The sequence below is a fragment of the Diceros bicornis genome, chromosome 15 (assembly GCF_020826845.1).
Source record: "Diceros bicornis minor isolate mBicDic1 chromosome 15, mDicBic1.mat.cur, whole genome shotgun sequence".
Lineage (NCBI taxonomy): Eukaryota > Metazoa > Chordata > Mammalia > Perissodactyla > Rhinocerotidae > Diceros > Diceros bicornis.
Genome location: NC_080754.1, coordinates 20,895,287 through 20,916,110, shown reverse-complemented (window position 1 = coordinate 20,916,110; position 20,824 = coordinate 20,895,287). Strand labels below are relative to the sequence as shown.

The window sequence follows — 20,824 nt, the reverse complement described above, 5'->3', positions numbered from 1 at the left end:
GTCTCCCATCACTTTCCTCCTTGCTTGCTCTGCGCCGGCCATGCTGGCCTCTGCATATTTCCTCAAGAAAGCTCGGCGTGTCCTCCATCAGGGCCTTTGCACCTGCTGTTTCTTCTTGGCACCCTCTTCCCCCAGACGTTTGCACAATTTGTTCCCTCACTTCACCCTTGTCTCTGTTCAGATATTGCCTCACAGAGAGAGACCTCTGATTATCCTACCAAAAACAGTGGTTCCCATCATCCTCTTCCCTGTACCCTGCATTCATTTTCCTCATAGTACTTATCAACAGTTCTCATTATAGAGTTGTGCTTTAAATTTGTTTACTATCTATCTCCTTCATTAAAATGTAAGTTCCATGAAAGCAAGGATTTTATCTGTCTTGCTCTCCATTAAATCCCTAGCACCTTGAACTGTGCCTGCCAGGTCTACACAGTAGGTGCCTGAGATGATAGAAAACAGACATTAGTCTCTGCCCCCGGTTCCTAGCACCACAGGGCTCCTGAAACCCTTGTAATTTCCTGGATGATAGGAGTGTCTTTGTTCTAATGAGGCAACTCGGTGGGCTCCTGGATGAAGGCTGGTCACCAGAAAGACCAAGTCATGACTGTTGTTAGTGCCGTGGAGTCGACTGTGACTCCACTCCACAGGATGACAGACGGGTGGTGTGGTTCCCTGACCAGGAAACAAACCCAGGCTGTGGCGGTGAGAGCACCGAATCTCAGCCACTAGAGCACCAGGGCTGGCTAAGTTCTAATGAGAAGCTTGAAATTTTCAGCCCCCTCTCCCCATTCTCTTGAGAAAGGAGAAGGGCTGGAAATGGAGTTAATGATCGATCACGCCCACGTGATGAATCCTCCATAAATCCCCAAATTGTGAGGTTCAGAGAGCTTCCAGGTGGGTGAACACATCCATACTGGGAGGGTGACACACTCTAACTCCATGGCGACAGAAGCTCCTGCGCTCGGGACCCTCCCAGACCTTGCCCTCTCTGGCTAGCTGGTATCTCTTCACCTGGCTGTTAACTGATAGACGTAAGTAAGTGTTTCCCTGAATTCTGTGAGGCGCTCTAGCAAATTAATCAAACCCAAAGGAGTAGGAGGTCATGGAAACTTCCGATTTGTAGCCAAGTCAACAGAAGTTGTGGGTAATCTGGGGACCTACTGCTTGTGATGGGCATCTGAAGTGGGGTGGGGGCAGTCTTTCAGGACTGAGCCCTTAACCTGTGGGATCTGATGCAATCTCAAGGTAGATAGTGTCAGAACTGAGTTAAATTCTAGGACCCCCAGTTGTCGTCACAGAGAATTGTGTGGTGTGGGAAAACCCCCACACATCTGGTGTCAGAAGTGTTGTGCGTATGGTGTTCTGTGTGAGTAGCAGAGGAGACACAACTGGAGGGAAAGACTGAGTTTTCCTAACACAGTGCCCAACAGACCTTTGTTGAATGAAATGAGTAAGTGAACGAGTCCATGTTTTAAAATGCCAAACAGCCACGTTCTGGCCATAATTCCAGGACAGTACCCCCCGAGTATTCCCCATCATGGGGAACAACAGCATCGCTGAGGCAAGTCCCCTCAACCTTGGGATCCTGGCAGAGTGACCAATCATCCTGGTTTGTCTGAGATGGGGGGTTTCCCAGGACACAGGACTTTCAGTGTTAAAACCGGGGGCATCTCTGGCAAACCAGAACAGTTGGCCGCTGCCCTCCTCTGTGGTCATCTTGGGATCACAGCCAGCCTGTTGCCATGCACTAGTAATCCACCCCAAGTGACATTTCCAGTGATGTGTGTGGGTCAACAACCTGTCAGCAGACGTCTACTAGGTAATAGTCACACATTTTCCAGTAGCTGGAGAGCAGGGAAAGGAAACAAAATAATGAATAAAATAAACACAGTTCCTGTCCTCAGGAGCTTATAATTTAATGAGGGAGACTGATACACAAGGAAATGATTTCAACATAAATTCAATATAAAATTTAACTTTAGAACCAGCCCTAGTGGTTAAAAGTTCTGCATGCTCCGCTTTGGCAGCCTGGGTTCAGTTCCCGGGCGTGAACCACACCACTCCTCTGTCAGTAGCCATGCTGTAGTGGCAGCTCACATACAAGAACTAGAATGACTTACAACTAGAATATACAACTATGTACTGGGGCTTTGGGGAGGAAAAAAGACAAAACAAAACAAAAGAAAGAGAGGAAGATTGGCAACAGATGTTAGCTTAGGGTGAATCTTTACCAGCAAAAAAAAAAAAAAAAAAAGAATACTCTGAGGTAGATCTTAAAAAGAAAAAATTTAACACCTCACTAAATTGCCTTCTTTAAAAATCCCAAATCAGCAACTTTTCTCTATCTTGGGTATAATAATTTTAGCTGACCAAAATGGAATTTTTCCTAAAATGAAGTTTTTTCCCTGACAAAAATAAAATGTAATACAGTATGTTAAATAAGTGCTCCCAAAGATAGCGGGTCCTCATCCCAAGAACCTGTAAATGTTACATTATTTGGAAAAAGAGTCTTTGCAGATGTGATTAAATTTAGGATTTTGAGATGAGGAGATTATCCTGGTGGGCCCTAAATTCGGTCACAAGTATCCTTAAAAGAGGGAGGCAGAAGGAGATTTGACACAGACAGAAGAGAAGAAGGCAATGTGACCACAGAAGCAGAAATGAGAGTGATGCGGCCACAAGCCAAGGAATGCCAGCAGCCACCAGAAGCTGGAAGAGGCAAGACATGGGTTTTCCCCTAGAGCCTCTGCAAGGAGCACCCTTGATTTCAGCCCAGTGAAAGTGATTTCAGACTTTTGGACTCTAGAACTGTGAGAGAATAAATTTCTGTTGTTTACGCCACCAAGTTTGTGGTAATTTGTTACAGCAGCCACATGAGACTAATGCATGTACTCAAAATTAAAATATGAAATCTGGGGCCAGCCCCGTGGTGTAGTGGTGAAGTTTGGTGCGGTCTGCTTTGGCGGCCTGGGTTCGCAGGTTTGGATCCCAGGCGTGGACCTACACTGCTCATCAGCCATGCTGTGGCGGTGACCCACATATAAAGTAGAGGAAGATTGGCACAGATGTTAGCTCAGGGCTAATCTTCCTCAAGCTAAAAAAAAACAAGGAAGAATGGCAACAGATGTTAGCTCAGGGCTACTCTTCCTCAGCAAAAAAAAGAAAAAAAAAGAAATCTGAAGGAAATAAAAATCACCTGCTATCCGACCACCCAGACATAACCACTATTAACCTACTCACACGTGAAGCATAAGAAGCTATCTGCCCAGGGTTCCCAGCACCACATATGAACACTGGCATCATTTCCTATGTAGTTGCATATACTTTTTTCCATTTAACTTTATATCGTGGCCAGTAAATACTCTTCAAAAATGTGACTTTCATGACTACACAGGATTGAAAACAACAGATTTATCATTTATTTAACCTATCCCTTGTTAGACACGTAGATACTCCCAAAATTTTGATATTATCGATAATATTGCAATGAAATACTTGTAGATCAATTATTTCTGTGCACATCTGATTATTACCTTAGCATGAAATCCTAGAAATAGAGATACTATTATGTTAAAGAATATGAGCATTTAGGACTCTTGATAGTAATTTCAAATGACTTTCTGGGATGTCCAGCCAATTTATACTTCCCATAGCAGACTATAAAAGATGGGGCCGGCCGAGTAGCTTTACAGTTAAGTGCGTGCACTCTGCTTCAGCCGCTTTGGATCCTGGGCGTGGACCTACGTACTGCTCATCAAGTCATGCTTGAGGAGGTGTTCCACATTGAGCAACTAGAAGGATGTACAACTATGACATACAACTATCTACTGGGGCTTTGGGGAAAAAAAGGAAAAAAGGAGGAAGATTGGCAACAGATGTTAGCTCAGGGCCAATCTTCCTCAAAAAAAAAAAAAAAAGAAAAGAAAACTATAAAAGAGCCAGTCTCACCACAAGCTCACCAGCATGAAATAGTAACATTAAAAAATTCTTTCTTTTTTTTTTTTTTTGTGAGGAAGATCAGCTCTGAGCTAACATCCATGCCAATCCTCCTCTTTTTGCTGAGGAATACTAGCCCTGAGTTAACATCCGGTCGATCTTCCTCCACTTTATGTGGGACACTGCCACAGCATGGCCTGATAAGTGGTGCATCAGTGCACACCCGGGATCAAAACCCGGGCCACCAGCATCGGAGTGCACGCACTTAACCACTATGCCACAGGGCCGGCCCCCAAAAATTATTTCTTTAATATGGAAATATATTATTCTAATACATTTATAATTTTTATGTATTTATTTTTTTTGCTGAGGAAGATTCGCTCTGAGCTAACATCTGTTGCCAATCTTCCTCTTTTTTTTTTTTTCCTCCCCAAAGCCCCAGTGCATGGTTGTATATTCTAGTTTAAGTCGTTCTAGTTCTTCTATGTGAGCTGCCACCACAGCATGGCAACTGACAGGCGGGCGGTGTGGTTGCAAGACTGGGAACTGAAACCGGGCTGCCAAAGCAGCAAGAGTGCCGAACTTGAACCACTAGACAATCAGGGCTGGCTCTATAATTTTTAAATAATTACATTTCTTTTCCTATGAATTGTCTTTTGAGGTTCTTCGCTCATTTGTTTCACGGGGTGTTGTGTGTTTTTTTTCTTTTTATTGATAGGTAGGAGTTCTATATAATGAAAGGGTATTAATCTCCTGTCATCTTTATTGTTAATGTTTTTTGTAGCTGGTCATTTGCTTTTTAATTTTGTTAATGTATTTTTTTATATAGAAAATATAATTTACATGTAGTTTAGTTTGTTAAATTTGTCTTTGGTGATTTTTTTCCTTTGCTTTTATTGTTAGAAAGCCCTTCTCCATCCTGAAATCTGCTAGTGGGTAAGGATGTAACTCGACTCCCTCCCCACCCCCCCGAATAATGAGCCAATTTTCCTAACACTCTTTATTGAATTGTTCCTTCCCTAGTTTGGGATGCTTTCTTTATCTTATACTAAGTTATTTAATACCTGAGCCTATTTAAGAGCTGTTAACTCTATTTTAAAATAGTGTGGTAGTTCTGAGCAGAATTTCAATTCTCTAATTCTATTTACCGGCTGTACAAGCCCAGGCGAGAGTCTCTCTGAGCCTCAACTCACTCATCTATAAAAAAGAAAATGAAACCTACTAGAGTTATTTTGAGGGTTAAATGAAATAATATTTTTAATAAGTTTATCATATAGTAAGCACTCAATAAATGACAGTTATCATTAATAATATTCCAATAATATTTTGCTAATTCTATTATTCCATTGAGATATTATTCTACTTCAGCTGTGCAAGTGGGTTTAAATAAATCATTGTAAGAATGTGTGACAATGTAAGAGAGCTATTTCCATGTCCCTGAAGAAGGTTTGCTTATATTATAATTCATTATTGTGATCAAAGAAATCTATTCAATGGTAAATTCTTCAACATAGTTAACTATACTAGGTCTACCTATGTAGAAATCAGTTGTCACAACAAAACATACTTATTTTATTTACTAGTGTTAATTAACTGTGTTTGAATACAATGTTAGATTTCCTTGAAGTTTGATGACAAGTTGATGATAACATCACTTTGGTATTTTCCTATTGCTGTGGGAGAATAGAATGATTAGCAAAGTCAGCGATCAGGAGAGGGGAGAGATAAATACAGGTTTTGTTCTGAGACTGTAAACAAGATCTATGAAGAAATATATATCTGAAGTTTCTAGATAAAAATTCCTATCTACCCCCCGGTATACTGAAATTTAGTTAAAATAAATTCGACTCATTCGGTTCTTTACCATGATGATATTCTATTCTGTCATATTCAAAGATGATACTATTGTACTGATACGAGGATTACAACTAAGCAAAAAACAAATAATAAAGTCTTAAGCACAGATTAAAACAACAAGATATATTTTTAGTTGATTCAAATTGGCAAATAATTTACCAAATTGAAAATACCCAGTGTTGGTGAGGCTGCAGGTAACAAAGTTTTAAATAAGAACTCTTTACTCAGTAAATCAACTTCTATAATTTTTTTCCTAAGTATATAAATGGACAAAAGTATAAAGACACATGTACACAAATGTTTATTATAATGTTGTTTATGAAAGCAGAGTGTTGAGAAACAAAAATTCCAAATGTGCGTCAGTAGGAAACTGGTTTCAGAAATCATGGCACCTATGCGAGAATATTCTGTAAACATAGCGTCTCTCTCTATTTGTTAACATGGGGAAATAGTCATATTGTTGAATTAAAAATGTTCCAAAACAGCAATATATAGTACTGAGGAGTGAAACTGGGGAGAGAGGGACATTGAGAGAGAGTTTGAGAGAGAGAGAGACAAAGAGAAAGAGAGAGAGAGATCTGGAAGGATGTCCCTTAAAACGTTAATAGCAGATATGCTGGGGTGTGAGATTTCAGGTGATTTATATTTTCTCCTTTATACTTATGTGTATTGCTTTAATTTTTGCAATAAAATTTTATCGTTATTTGGAAAAACAAAATGCAACAAAAACACTATGTGAAGAATAAAAGACTAAAGGAAATACCCACATGTTAACTGTAATTGTCTTTGGTCTTGAAGAGGAGAGACCCAGTGATCCTTTCTACTTTCCTCCATTTTCCAAATTGTCTTTTATTGAGTCTGATTGCTTTTAAAATAAGGAAATACTCATATATGGTGAGTGTCACTCATATGGTGACAGTGATTATAATCTGGCAGACCCACCTGAGGCCCACAAGCTTTCCTCCTGGTCCCCTGAAAAAACTCCTTTGTGGTTCCACGGTCAGAGGCTGCCATTATTTATGCGTTAGCCACTCAGAGTGGAGGCTCATTTGCCTTCTGCCGTAGATCTCAAGGGGAGGGGTCCTCTAATCACTGACACCTCCACATCAGCTGGTATATGTTGGTTTCTCTAGTGGTCAACATTTATGCCCAAGTTTTTTGTGCATTTTGGCCCCAATTTTTTTCATTAAAAACGAATGTATTTTTAGTGGGTAAGATTTTGAAAGTTAAAGTATAAAGAAGCAGGGGAAATTATCTATAATTGCATCATTGAAATAAATGGCGGTTAATCTTTTGAACGTCTTTCTTTTTAATCATGTCAGTATACAATTGTGTATCAGTTTTTTCCAATTATCATTATGAGTATTTTCTTGTATCACTGAAAACTCTTAAATATATTTTTAATGGCCCAAGCCCAATTTTTTTTGGTGAGGAAGATTACCCCTGAGCTAACATCTGTGCCCATCTTCCTCCACTTTTTATATGTGGGATGCCTGCCACAACATGGCTCAACAAGTGGTGCATAGGTCCGCACCTGGGATCCAAACCCGTGAACCCCGGGCCACCGAAGCAGAGCGTGTGAACCTAACCACTATGCCAGCCCCATCAAGCCCAATTTTTTAAAAGTAGCATTCACTTATCCCTATATCATTTCAAGTTGAAGGACCTTTTATATGGTCAAAATAAGTTTATTACAGGAGCCATGAGAAAGATTCCTTCCCATGGCTAGAGCCTAGATCTGGTCCTCACCAATAATTGCAACCCCTCCATGATCTTAACTTCAAACATCCCCTCTGACCACCCCACTCCAACACTATCGACCTCACTGGCATGAACACTCCATTGATCTACTTTTTTACTGTTACTTACCTGCCTTATGCCCTCATTTCCTTTCTTATCCATGTAAAATTCCATGGTCAATTATTTCCATCATTCTCTCGCATACATCCTCATCTCCCTCGTCCCTCTTTTGCCAGCTGAACCTCAACCTTGGTTAAACTCAACTCTCCACCTACTCTGGACCTCCACTCATGCAGCCCAATGTTCAAGACCTATTTTTAATGCTATCTCTACAGATGTCTTTTAAGCATTTATTCTCCTTCCTCTTTACCTATGGGTGCCCTATTTGGTGACCATGCAGCTGCTATTTAGGTGTTTTGCTCTTGCCCATTCATCCTTCGCCAACCCAGCTCATTGGTCTATCCTGTACTCTCTCCTGGATGTCTTTACCAGATCCTTTTCTCTTCCCAGCTCTCTGACCTCTCTCTTGTCTTCTGTTTGTTGTCTCTTTTATGCCCACTTACCTCTTTCCCCAACCCCTAAAAGAAACACAAAAGGAATAGCCTGATAAAAATGAACTAGCAGTGAGTATAGCAATTGAAGTCTCAGGTTCCTGTCCTGCTGTGTGAGCTTGGGCCAGTCACTTCACCTCTCTGGTTCTCAGTTTCCTCCCTATACAATGAGGGACACTTGGTTAAATAAACATGGAGATCATTTAGCTCAGCTCTTAAAACAAACAAACATGATTCTAAAAACTTACAAAAGGGAAAATTTAGCAAATGGTCCCACTATCCTCCTTTCTTCACCGTACCATCCTACCTCCACCACCGCACTAAGAGAATGTTGACTATCTGGTGAGTATTATTTTTGTTATTTTAGTACTGAAACTCTCCTTGGCCCACCCAAGCGTCCCACCCAGTAACCATCATGGAAATCCAAACACTCACCGTGAATTTCTCATAGAGCTCATAAGTCAGGAGGGGATTGGGCAGCTCTCTAAAGTAGAGCTTGCAGAGTGAGCCCACACAGTGGATGTCCTGGAGGTACACTTCTCTTGTCAGATCTGGACATTGATCTGAGCCAAACTCTTGCCTGAAACAACACAGACAGAGACATAACAATCCCAGGAACATGTGTTCACGTCAGCAGCTGCTTGGCTGCTAAGGGGTAAAAAGACCCTAAACTGCTGCTCTGACTATATTTTTGACCTTGAGTCAAAAAGACCTTCTACCTTAGGCACAAGGAAGCCACGGAGACTTCCACTTCAGGTCCGGATCTTCCCTGCAATAGCAGCTGTGATTAGAAAGACATAATGCCCATTTACAAGTGGATTTCTCATGGCATTACGTCCACAGTCTCACTTATGTACAATGGGGAAGTATGAAGACAATTTGCCAAAAAGCCTGTTGAGATTTCAGTTTTTCCAAAATATTGTTTTACATGAAATTCTCTCTCTTGGAAAGACGAAAACCAGAGTGAGTCAGACTGTTATCACTCATCTCCATATATTCATGTCAACAGACTTGTTTTGTCTGGAGACTCAAACCCAAGGTTTGAGAACTTGAATCAACTATCTCTTTGATGCTGAATGGAAACTTCTAGGCTGCCTGATAATGACTCCTACAGGATAGATGAGCCCTATAATACCTTCTTAAACAATCTATAGTGGAGCGTCTGGGAACATCATCAGATTCCAGGCCTCATTTCTAATTAAAAAACATTTCCTAACACGGTTACATGAATATCCTGCCTCAAATAATATATACTTCCAAGTTAAAAATGTGTTTTAAAAAATGACAAATTTCAGGGCCGGCCCCGTGGCTTAGCAACCGGTTGAGTGCATGCGCTCCACTGCTTGCGGCCCGGGTTCGGATCCCGGGCGCGGATCCTGGGCGCGCACCAACGCGCCGCTTCTCTGGCCGTGCTGAGGCCGTGTCCCACATGCAGCAACTAGAGGGATGTGCAGCTATGACATACAACTATCTACTGGGGCTTTGGGGGAATAAATAAGTAAATAAATAAAATTAAAAAAAAAAGACAAATTTCAGCTTTAATATAGAAGAGAAGTTAGGATTCTTGAGAATATTCACTTGATCAACCAAGTAGTGACAAAGTCAACGGGACTCCCAGTATTTCAGAACAGCTCTCTCCCCTTCTGCTGCAGTCTGGTTCTGCCCCTTTAATAAAGGGCAGGGAAATCCCTGAGGCTGACAGAACCTGAAAGGAACTGAGTGGGGCCTTGAAAAGAAAACTATGCAATGGCCTCATAAATTGATAGGCATGTGTTTTTTTAAAAGGGCAGAACAAGAACAATCTAGAGGTTATTCATTTATTCAGCCCCAAATTTCCTTTGTCAAGGCTAAGGTCAGTCCATAAATGAAAAAGAATTGGCCGTCACTCAAGTGTCCTTCCACGATTCCAACTACTGTGTAATATGTTTCAGAGCTAAGAGTAAACTACTAAAAAGTATTTGCTGTTGAAACTCTAAAAAGTAGTAAAATTAATGAAATTATATAAGCACACAGATCCACTAAAATCTATGGCTGCAATGAGCCAATTATTTTTTAACAGCCATCATTTCTCCAGGAATAAAAAAGATTCTTATTCCTTTGGTATAATTTCATTACAATTGAGATTGAGCAGCAGGGGCAGAAAACCAAATAGATAGGAGGGAGAAGACAAAAAAGGAATTACCTGCACAATCTATTAAATTTTACATATTAATCTTATAACAAGAATGTTTTTATTGTTTTAAAAGTCTACTTATTTATAACTGAAGAACATATAATAAATATATAAAAATAACACAATAAAATATGTTCTTTTTGGTTTCAAAGAACAATATGCAAAATACATAAAACTATTGTTTTAGCTGTAGAACAGTATATATGTATATCTATATAACATATATACACTGTATTCATACTCATATCTGTGTTTTGTGTGAAGGTTATTATCCTCTTAATTCAGTGTGACAGAAATTTCTTCCAAATGTTTAGGATAAATCCACAAAATTGGAAATAGTTCACCTATCAATAATTTTAAAAATACCAGCATCAGAGAAATGCTCAATAGTGCTGACTTCTGATTTCTCCACCAGATGAAATATCAAATGTTGAGTATGTGCCAGGAAGAAAACTCACACCCCTCTCCATGTTCTGAACACTACTAACAGGGATCTGACTGAGCTTTGAGAAGGCAAGTGAGTTATAATAAATCATGTTTTCCTAACTTGTAATTTAAATAATTTGAGTTAAATCAAACCCACCTAAGAAGGATAAATCTGGTGCAAGATCCTCAGGAGCTTTTGTTGCAAAGAACTACATCAGACTAGAGAACTTCCTGATTAGAGTAAGGAGAGTTAGGCATCTGAAAACGTCAATGCTTCATCTTCAGTCCCGCCACCCTTCCCTCAGTCCCTTCAGGTTTTTAATACTCCCAACACCTGCGGACAGAGGTATGGACAGAGGAAGGATCATGGGAGAATTCTTTTGGGAGCGACTCTTTTCTTACCTTAGCCGTTGTATGTTTGAGGTGACTCCGGAGAGCCGATAAATTCCATCCACGATGCCGTGAGTCTCTATAAATTCTGCACAGCTCTTCAATACATATGGAACTATGTAAAGGAAAAGAAAAAACAATAAAGTATTAGATATAAATCCGACTGTCCTTTAAAGACATCCTTTCAAAAATCCAGGTAACTTCAAAGAGAAATAAGTATGGAACACATATGAGTTACAAGTGGAAACAATTACTTGTAAATGGTAGATGACGTTCTTTTGTACTAAAAAAAAAAAAATAGAGTTTTGTTAAAGTTTAGGAAACTCATGTGTTGTAAGAGGTTTTTTTTTTTTAAGAATTTGAAAAATATGCAGAAACTTAGATTTTGAAACCAGCAGTGACCTTGGAAATCCCACAACTCAATCTCCTCGTTTCTTGGTTCTCCAACTGTGGTTTCTTGACTAGCAGCATCAGCATCTCCTGAGCACTTGTTGGGAATGCAAATGCCCAAATTCAGACCTACTGAATCAGACATTCTGCAGGTGGGGCCCAGCAATCCGTGTTTTAAAAAGCCTGCTAGGTGACTGTTACATGCTAAAATTAGAGAACCATTGCCTGTTCTACACATGAAGTCACCAAGGTGCAGGTCAATTTACTTACCTTGTTCAAGATTACTTGTTACTTATGAAAAGTAATTAATATATGGGAAAATGCTTATGATATAGGTAGGTAGAAGAAAAACAAGACACAAAATGAATTTTATATTGTGAATTCAGCTATATATAAAAAAAAAAAAAGCAAAGGAAAAAAGACTGGAAGAAAATCTGCCAGAACGCTAAAGGTGATTTAAAGGGTAAGGTGTTAAAGTGTTTTTTCAAAGGTGAGAACTACCCTCCCGCCACCACCACCAAATGGGTCAAACCAGTCATTGATTTAATGGACCACATAAAAGGGACCAACGTGGCCTCTTGGATTCCTGCCACTCTGGAAGTTCAGCGCCTCTGGGGAAGAGTCCGGCTATGCTGCTCTTTCCTCAGGGTTGACCCTGCCAAGTCAGTAACCCAGAATGGCAGCCACAGGCCTTCTGGATGGCACATTACATGCCACTTTGGTCCTTGGGCAGATCTACCTGAGGTCCCTCCGTGAGAGTGCTGCTGTGAATGGTGGTTTGGTATGGAACCCAAGCCTCGGGCACTGAAGGCTTCAGGCATAGAGGTGGTGTGCGAACTCCATGAACTAGTGCTTGGGTTACCACTGTGCTCACTCCCCCAAAACATACCTAATCCATTAATGCTTTAGATTAGACTATTGCCAACCCATCAATGCTTTATGCACATGATCATGCCTACACACAATTCCAAGCTGGACCAGACTTTTACATGGGTAGATACCAGGTGTTCAGATTCAACATTCTACCTGGATTCTCTATTACAATACTTTCTAAACAAATTCCCTCACCCCCATTTCTTTCAACTACTAACTGTAATTTTAGGTGCTCAATAAAATTCATCATACTTAAAAGTATTCCCCCCATCTCTCAAAGGCCATGCATCCCCAGAGCCATTCTCTTCCAGGACACATCCACGTTTTGCCCCTGTCCTTCATAACTGGACTGGGAAGCTTCTTGGTTACCTCAAGTGAGAAGGGGGCAAGGAGTGGACTTAAGATTGCAAATATTGAGGCCAGGGAATACAGAGGTGAAATCACTCCCTTTTTGAGTGAACATAGGGCGGGAGCAGGGTGTGGTGGAGGAGGGGCTGTGAGAGTGGGCAGGGGCCCAGAGCCTCTGCGTGGCTTCAGCCAGAAGAGCTATACTTTGATCTGTTTTATGAAATCATGTTCTTGGTGAGATTTTTGTCTCCCATCCTCATGCCTCTAAATAAATAAATTAGCAAGCAAACAAAGTGTTCTAATGCTTAAAAAAAGTTTCGTTTTGCTTTTTTGAAAATCCCCACTGTGCACAATAATGGTCGACTCTTTCCCCACCACACCAAGCTGTTGTTCTGTAACCTGCCACATGTGGTCTACGGTTGAGAACAAAGGTTTAGATGCCAAACTGCCTTTGTAACCTTGGGCAAAATAAGTAATAATTGTGTTTATCAGTTTCCACATCTGTAAAATGAGGATAACAGTGATATTAACCTCACAGCTAGGATTGAAGTAATACCTGTAAGCATTTAGCACAGACCCTGGCATATAATAAGCATTCTACAATGACAGTTATTATTTCTATTTGAAGCTTATCTATGACATAAATTTATAATTTGTGAGACACAATCTTGGTGAAAACAGTTTCCCTCCTCCCATCCAATGGGCAGTTGGAGTAGAGTTGACCAACCTCTTACCAGTCAACACTCATGTCTACTATTTGGAATGGCTTTTGTGTCCTTCTTCAGTTAACTGTTGCTATTTGAAGGTAATTTTGCTTGCCTGAGGTCTCTTTTCTATGCATTTAGGTGTATCTTCATAACACAAAGGCAGCAGGATCCTAGAGTGTATGGATTTCGAGTTAGCAGCCCTAGAGCTGTGCTTGGCATTGGTGTGTTCCGCAATGTGTGTCTATACCAAGGTATATGGCTGTTGTGCTGTGCAGGGCACAAGTGCACTTAAAAGCTCTGAGCATAACAAAATGAAGGACAAAAATCACGTGATCATCTCAATAGATGCAGAAAAAGCATCTGACAAAATTCAACATCCATTTATAAAAACTCTCAACACAGTGGGCATAAGGGAACGTACCTCAACATAATAAAGGCCATATATGACAAGCCCACAGCTAACATCATACTCAATGGTGAAAAGCTGAAAGCTTTTCCTCTAAGATAAGAAAGAAGACAAGGATGCCCACTCTTACCACTTTAATTCAACATAGTATTTGAAGTCCTAGCCAGAGCAATTAGGCAAGAAAAAGAAATAAAAGGCATCCAAATTGGAAAAGAGGAAGTAAAACTGTCATTATTTTCAGATGATAAGATTTTATTTATAGAAAACCCTAAAGACTCCACCAAAAAACTGTTAGAAGTAATAAATGAATTCAGTAAAGTTGCAGGGTACAAAATCAATATACAAAAATTGCATTTCTGTACACTAACAATAAACTATCAGAAAGAGAAATTAAGAAAACAATTCAATTTACAGTTGCATCAAAAAGAATAAAATACCTAGGAATAAATTTAACCAAGGAGGTGAAAAACCTGTAAGTTGAAAACTTTAAGACATTGATAAATGAAATTGAAGAAGACACAAATAAATGGAAAGATTTCATGCTCATGGATTGAAGGAATTAATATTGTTAAAATGTCCATATTACCCAAAGCAATGTACAGATTCAATGCAATCCCTATCAAAATTCCAATAGCATTTTTCACAGAAGTAGAACAAAGAATACTAAAATTAGTATGGAACCTCAAATGACCCCAAATAGTGAAAGCAATCCAGAGAAAGAAGAACAAAGCTGGAGTCATCATGTTCCCTGATTTCAAACTACAGTCATGGGTCACTTAATGACAGGGATACATTCTGGGAAATGTGTCGTTAGGTTACTTTGTTGTTGTGCAAACATCATAGAGTATACTTACACAAACCTAGATGGTATTACTACACACCTAGGCTATATGGTACTAATCTTATGGGACCACTGATGTATATGTGGTCTGTCATTGACTGAAACCTCTTTATACCGTGCATGACTATATATTACAAAGCTATAGTAATCAAAAAGTATAGCTTTGGCATAAAAACAAACACATAGATCAATGAAACAGAATAGAGAGCCCAGAAAAGCCCACACATACATGGTCAATTAATTTACAACAAAGGAGGCAAGGATATACAATGAGGAAAAAACAGTCTTTTCAATAAATAATGTTGGGAAAACTGGACAGTCACATGCAAAACGATGAAACTAGACCACTATCTTACACTGTACACAAAAATTACCTCAAAATGGATTAGAGACTTGAATGTAAGATCTGAAACCATAAAATTCCTGGAAAAAAACATAGGCTGTAAGGTCCTTGAATTTGGTCTTGGTGATGATTTTTGGATCTGGCTTCAAAAGCAAAGGCAACAAAAGCAAAAATAAACGAGAGACTACATCAAACTAAAAAGCTTCTGCACAGCAAAGGAAACCATCAACAAAATGAAAAGGCAACCTATGAAATGAGAGAAAATATTTGCAAATCATATATCTGATAAAGGGTTAATATCCAAAATATATAAAGAACTCATTCAAGTCAATAACAACAACAACAAAAAATCTGATTAAAAAATGGGCAGAGGATCTGAATAGACATTTTTCCAAAGAAAATACACAGATGGCCAACAGGCACATGAAAAGATGCTCAACATCACTAATCATCAGGGAAATGCAAATCAAAACCACAATGAGATATCACTTCGCACCTGTTAGAATGGCTATTATCAAAAAGACAAGAAATAACAAGTGTTGGCAAGGATGTAGAGAAAAGGGAATCCTCATACACTGTTGGTGGGAATGTAAATCGGTGCAGCCACTGTGGAAAACAGTATGGAATTTCCTCCAAAAATTAAAAATAGAACTACCATATAATCCAGCAATTCCATTTCTGGGTATTTATCCAAAGAAAACAAGAATACTAATTCAAAAAGATATATGCACCTTTATGTTCATTGCAGCATTATTTACAATAGCCAAGATATGGAAACAACCTAAGTGTCCATGAACAGATGAATGGATAAAGATGTGGTGTATATATACAATGAAATACTACTCAGCCATAAAAAAGAATGAAATCTTGCCATTTGCAATGACATGGATGGACTTTGAGGGTATTACACTAAGTGAAATAAGTCAGACCAAGAGAGAAAAATACTGTATGATTTCACTTATATGTGGAATCTAAAAAAAAAAAAAAAGAAATAAAGCTCATAGAAACAGAGAACAGATTGGTGGTTGCCAGAGGGGTGAGGAATTGGGGGGTGGGTGAAATGCGTAAAGAGAGTCAAGATTTTGTTCTATTTTCCAGTTATAAAATAAATAAGTCATGGGGATGTAATGTATAGCATGGTGACTATAGTTGATAATATTGTATTGCATATTTGAAAGTAGCTAAGAGAGTAAATTTTAAAAGTTCTCATCATAAGAAAAAAAATTTTGTAACTTTGTATGGTGATGGATGGTAACTAGACCATCCATGTGGTGATCATTTCACAGGGTATACAAATATCGAATCATTATGTTGTACACCTGAAACTAATATAATGTTATATGTCAATTATACCTCAATTAAAAAAAAAGAGCCCTGAGCATTCACAAAGAGGACTCAAAGACAAAAGCTTTGACTTGAAGGGCTTCTATAAAGAGCACTCCACAAAGAGGGCACTACAGCGTCAACAACCTGTCCTGTCCCGTTCTCAGATAGGGACGTCCCAGTACCATAGCTCTAGCTGCAGCACCTCAGGCTCTGTTTGTTTTAAAGGTGGGGAAAACACATTCCAGGATGGAGCCTCTGCCATAAATTTACTCTGGCTTTGGTACAGAGGCCCTAGAACCTCTCGTCCACGGCTCTGTTTAAACAGGAGGCAATATTAAAACAACCCCAGGGAGGAGGCCATGGTCCCAGTCCCTGAGGAGTGTTAGCTTTCCTGCATTCTTGTCTGGGGCCGAGTTGGAGGATATAGGAATTCTCCATCATACTCAGTCCTAAATGGGGAAGGATCCACTTAACCTCTGCAATCATCTAGCTCTACAGCCAGAGCAGTGGTTCTCAGGTTTTGGTCCCCAGATCAAGTTCAGCAGTAGCAGCTGCCTCCAGGTGGTCCTCATGCACACTACGGTTGAAGAATCGCTAGTCCAGACCAGAGCTTCTCATGCTTTAATGCGAATACAAATCACCAGGGTCCTGTTAACATGCAGATTCCGATGAGGGGGGCAGTGTCAAGAACCGGCATTTCTAACCAATTCCCAGGTGATGTGGATACCGCCAATCTGCAGCCCACATTTAGGGTGGCCGAGTCTAGAGGTAATACTGGTGGGCGGTGTTGCGGGGGCTACTACGAGTTTAGTCTCAGTCTCAGAATTCTTTAGACTATTATCCCTGGGGTCCAACCAAATTGGGGACACCCTAGGATTCCAGACAGGGTAGAAGCCTGATACAAAACAGCTGAGTAGTTATGGATGGAAAGAAAGCTTCCATTGTCAATTTAGGCATGGGAAGGAGTGATGCTGGGGGTCTGGGTCACAGAGCTAGTTCTGTGGGATTTATCACGGACCCAAAGGACTTCCTCTCCTCCTACAGAGGTACACACAGGTGCTGATTATGTTATAATATTATAACTTCTTTGAATTGTTTCACTGATGGCTCTCTAAGTCCCTTTTTGTTTTGTTTTTCCTGCATCAGCGATCTTAAGCGTTAAATTTTAATCTGAGCACAAAATAAATCTTGGGGTGGTTTCTGATGGAACAAAAACAGCGTGGTTTCGATTTATGCTTTACAATTTACAAAACACTGCAAAATTCTTTGCCTCGTTTGATCCTACCTGGTATAACTAAAAGACATTTTATATTATAAATAGTGTGGGCCCCTTCTTTCCTCAATTCCTAACATTTTCAAGGGTTTAGTGCCAAAAGGCCAGCAGCCAAATCATTTCTCTGAGACCCCTCTAGAAGTAATAGGTCGGCCAAGCTTCCCCAGTGCCTGTGGGGCCAGGACCTGATCAGATCTGGAGAGAGAGATTGGAATAAGCATCATTGTATTTGGTCAGTTATGTGGTCACGGCAGCCACATTCTTTCATAGTGCAAATTGCATTTGTGTTTTAGGGAAATATGGCACTCCCCCCTCCCCATTCTGGATTTTGTTAAAGTCTTGCTGGTCGGATTTCATCCTCTCTCTGGGTCCTGCGTTCCTGACCTTCAAAGTAAATTCTGGTGGTGTATAAACATGATGGAATACTACTCAGCAATAAAAAGGAATGATACAGCATATGGGTGATAGAAGCAGACTATGAAAGAGTACATACAGTATGATCCCATTTAGATAAAACTCTAGAAATTGCAAACTAGTTTACAGTGAGAGAAAGCAGGGAAGTGGCAGGAGATAGGAATTGCGAACGGGTTGAGGAAACTTTTGGGCGTAATGGATACATTCATCATCTTGACTGAGATGATAGAAAGGATCATGGGCCACTGGCAGGTGAAAAAGAACTTATACTTGCAGGAGAGGGTTAACAGATGAGAGAGACAAGCCACCGCACAGGGAAGAAATCTTTTGAGAATCTGCTGCTGTGCTGAGGGGAAAGGGCGAGGATTTAAGAAGCTCTGCTGTGCTGTGAATGAGCCTGTGCTTCGGCATTTTTTCGAGAGATGAAGTAAAGCTTTCAATTACTTTCCCTTTATTCTTGGTTGTCAGCAGAGAAGTTTCTAGCTTTCCCCCAGGGTCTAAGAGCTGCACAGCGGCTCCTGGTAACTTCTCTCTGTGCTAGCTCTGCTCTTTATTTCTCTGCATCTTCCCTCTGTCCTGCAACTGTCTCTTCTGTCCCACCTTCCTCCCTCGTCTGTGAGGCTCAGCTTGCCTAGAGGTCGCTGTCCACCCAATTTTCCCTTTCATTCTTTCTCCTCCCTATTTTAACTTCTTTCTACTCTCTTCCTCCTGGCCTAATGTGGAGTTAAAGGAAATTTTGAAAATTTGTGATATTTGTTTTTAAATATATAATGTTCTCTGTTCTTTAAAAAAAACAAATTAATTGCTTTCTAATTTTCTGAGGAAAATTTTTAAAAATATGTTCAGGCTTTGGCCTGGGCTTCTTGGAGAAAAGTTTATTTACTTATTTTATTCATGTTTAAAATTTTTAACCTTTTTAAAAATTGAGAAATAATTCAAATGTTGTAAAATTCACCCTTCGAGAGCATACAATTAAGTGGTTCAGTACGTTTATAGAGTTAAGCAACCATCACGTTCCAGAACATTTTCAAATGTGCAAGGTTGTTCATTGCAGCAATTTTTATAGTAGTGCAAGATCTTCGATCAATAGGAAGATGCTTATATAAATAATGGAACATCTATATAATGGAATACTATATAGTCATTAAAAAGAATAAGTAAATGGTCTCCAAAATCTCCAAAAATAAGTAAGTGGTCTCCAAGATCTATTTTTATGCAAAAAGAACAAGGTGCAGACCAACGTAATGATATGCTAGCATCTGTTTAGAGAAAAGAGAGAGAATAAAAGAACAGATATGCAATTCATTTGTGTATTAAATATCTATGTTAGGACACATAAGAAACTGATAACTTTGGTTGCCTACAGAAAAAGGAATTGGAGGCCGGGGCCAGGGCTATGGGTAAGAGGGAGACTTCTTGTTGTATATTCTTTTATACTTTTGAATTTCGAACTGTAAGAATATACTACCTTTTCCAAAAATTTTTCATAAAAAATTCAATTCAACAAATATTTACTGCAAGCCTACTCTTTTAGAGCACTAGGTGCTCCATGTTGTCTGTACCTACGTTACCTCCATCACTAAGCTGTGAGCTCCTTGGGGCCAGTGAGGACAGTGCTATGTCTCATTCATCTAGAATAGCCTTGAAAACACAAACACTTGAAATGTTTTTCTGAACAGGAAATTGGTCATTTTTCTCCAGCTGGGTTTTCCCTGCTCCATTGATATCTGGGTCCCTCAAAGAAGAAAACACTTATTGTGTGTCATTAGGTGTTTTTTTAAGTTTTTAACAGCATTCTCCATTCTACAATCATAGCCAACCCATGGAACAGGTAAAATTATCTCCATTTTGAAAATGTGAAAGCTGATTCTCAGGGAAGTTAGGTAACTTGCCCAACATCACACAGCTAGTAAATGCCAGAGTTGGGATCCAAACTCAGGTTTGTCTGACTCCAAAGCCCATGCTTTTTTCATGGTCCCACAATTGAGGAGGACTATAAAAAGCCCCAAGCTACACTTACTTGACTCAAACCCTCCCCATGAGGAGGGCGGGTCCCGTGAGTTGGTGGCCGACCATGGAGACACCATCTGAGGAAAGCTGACTGAGTCTTTGCCCTTGACTACCCAGAGGCCTGAAATTCCACCACTACACGCCCTACCTTATGTGGTGATGGCTGCTAGGTGTTCAACACCTAGTGGTTAGTATCGATTTTTAAATTCCTTTTGAAAAAGTTACAAGCAATATATATTGATTAAAAAAATGAAAAACACATCCTGATTTCAAGCTATACCATAAAGCTATAGTAATCAAAACAGAATGGTACTGGCATGAAAACAGACAAATAGACCAATGGAACAGAATCAAGAGCCCAGAAATAAACCCAAGCGTATATAGGGTCAACTAATATTTGACAAGGGAGCCAAGAATACTCAGTAGAGAAAAGACAGTCTCTTCAATAAATCATGCTGGGAAAATTGGATATTCACATGTAAAAGAACGAAACTAGACCCCTCTCTTAACGCCACTCACAAAGATTAACTTGAAATGAATTAAGGATGTAAACATAAGACCCGAAACCATGAAACTCCTAGAAGGACATACAGGAAAAAAGTTCCTTGATGTGGGTCTTACAATGATTTTTTGGATCTAACACCTAAAGCACAAGCAACAAAATAAAAAATAAATAAGTGGGACTACGTCACACTAAAAAGCTTCTGCACCGCAAAAGAAACAATCAACAAAGTGAAAACACAACCTAAGGAATGGGAAAAAATATTTGCAAACCAAATATATATCTGATAAGGGGTTAATATCCAAAATATATAAAGAA

General features: G+C 39.6%; 1 protein-coding gene across 3 annotated transcripts in view; it reads right to left on the bottom strand.

The window, feature by feature from the left end:
* The window catches only part of ARHGAP31 (Rho GTPase activating protein 31), a 113,183-nt gene that overhangs the window by 38,465 nt on the left and 53,894 nt on the right, over window positions 1-20,824 (bottom strand). For 2 of the 3 annotated variants that reach the window (XR_009222225.1, XM_058555838.1), the window contains exons 2-3: window positions 11,086-11,188; window positions 8,520-8,664 (exon numbers count right to left, since the gene is read on the bottom strand). Coding sequence is in view for 2 of the 3 variants with exons in the window: in XM_058555838.1 (XP_058411821.1) it covers window positions 8,520-8,664; window positions 11,086-11,188 (248 nt within the window). In the remaining variant the exon portion in view is untranslated. Of the gene's footprint in view, window positions 1-8,519; window positions 8,665-11,085; window positions 11,189-20,824 lie in introns of those variants that run through there. The other variant, XM_058555839.1, reaches the window with a different exon arrangement.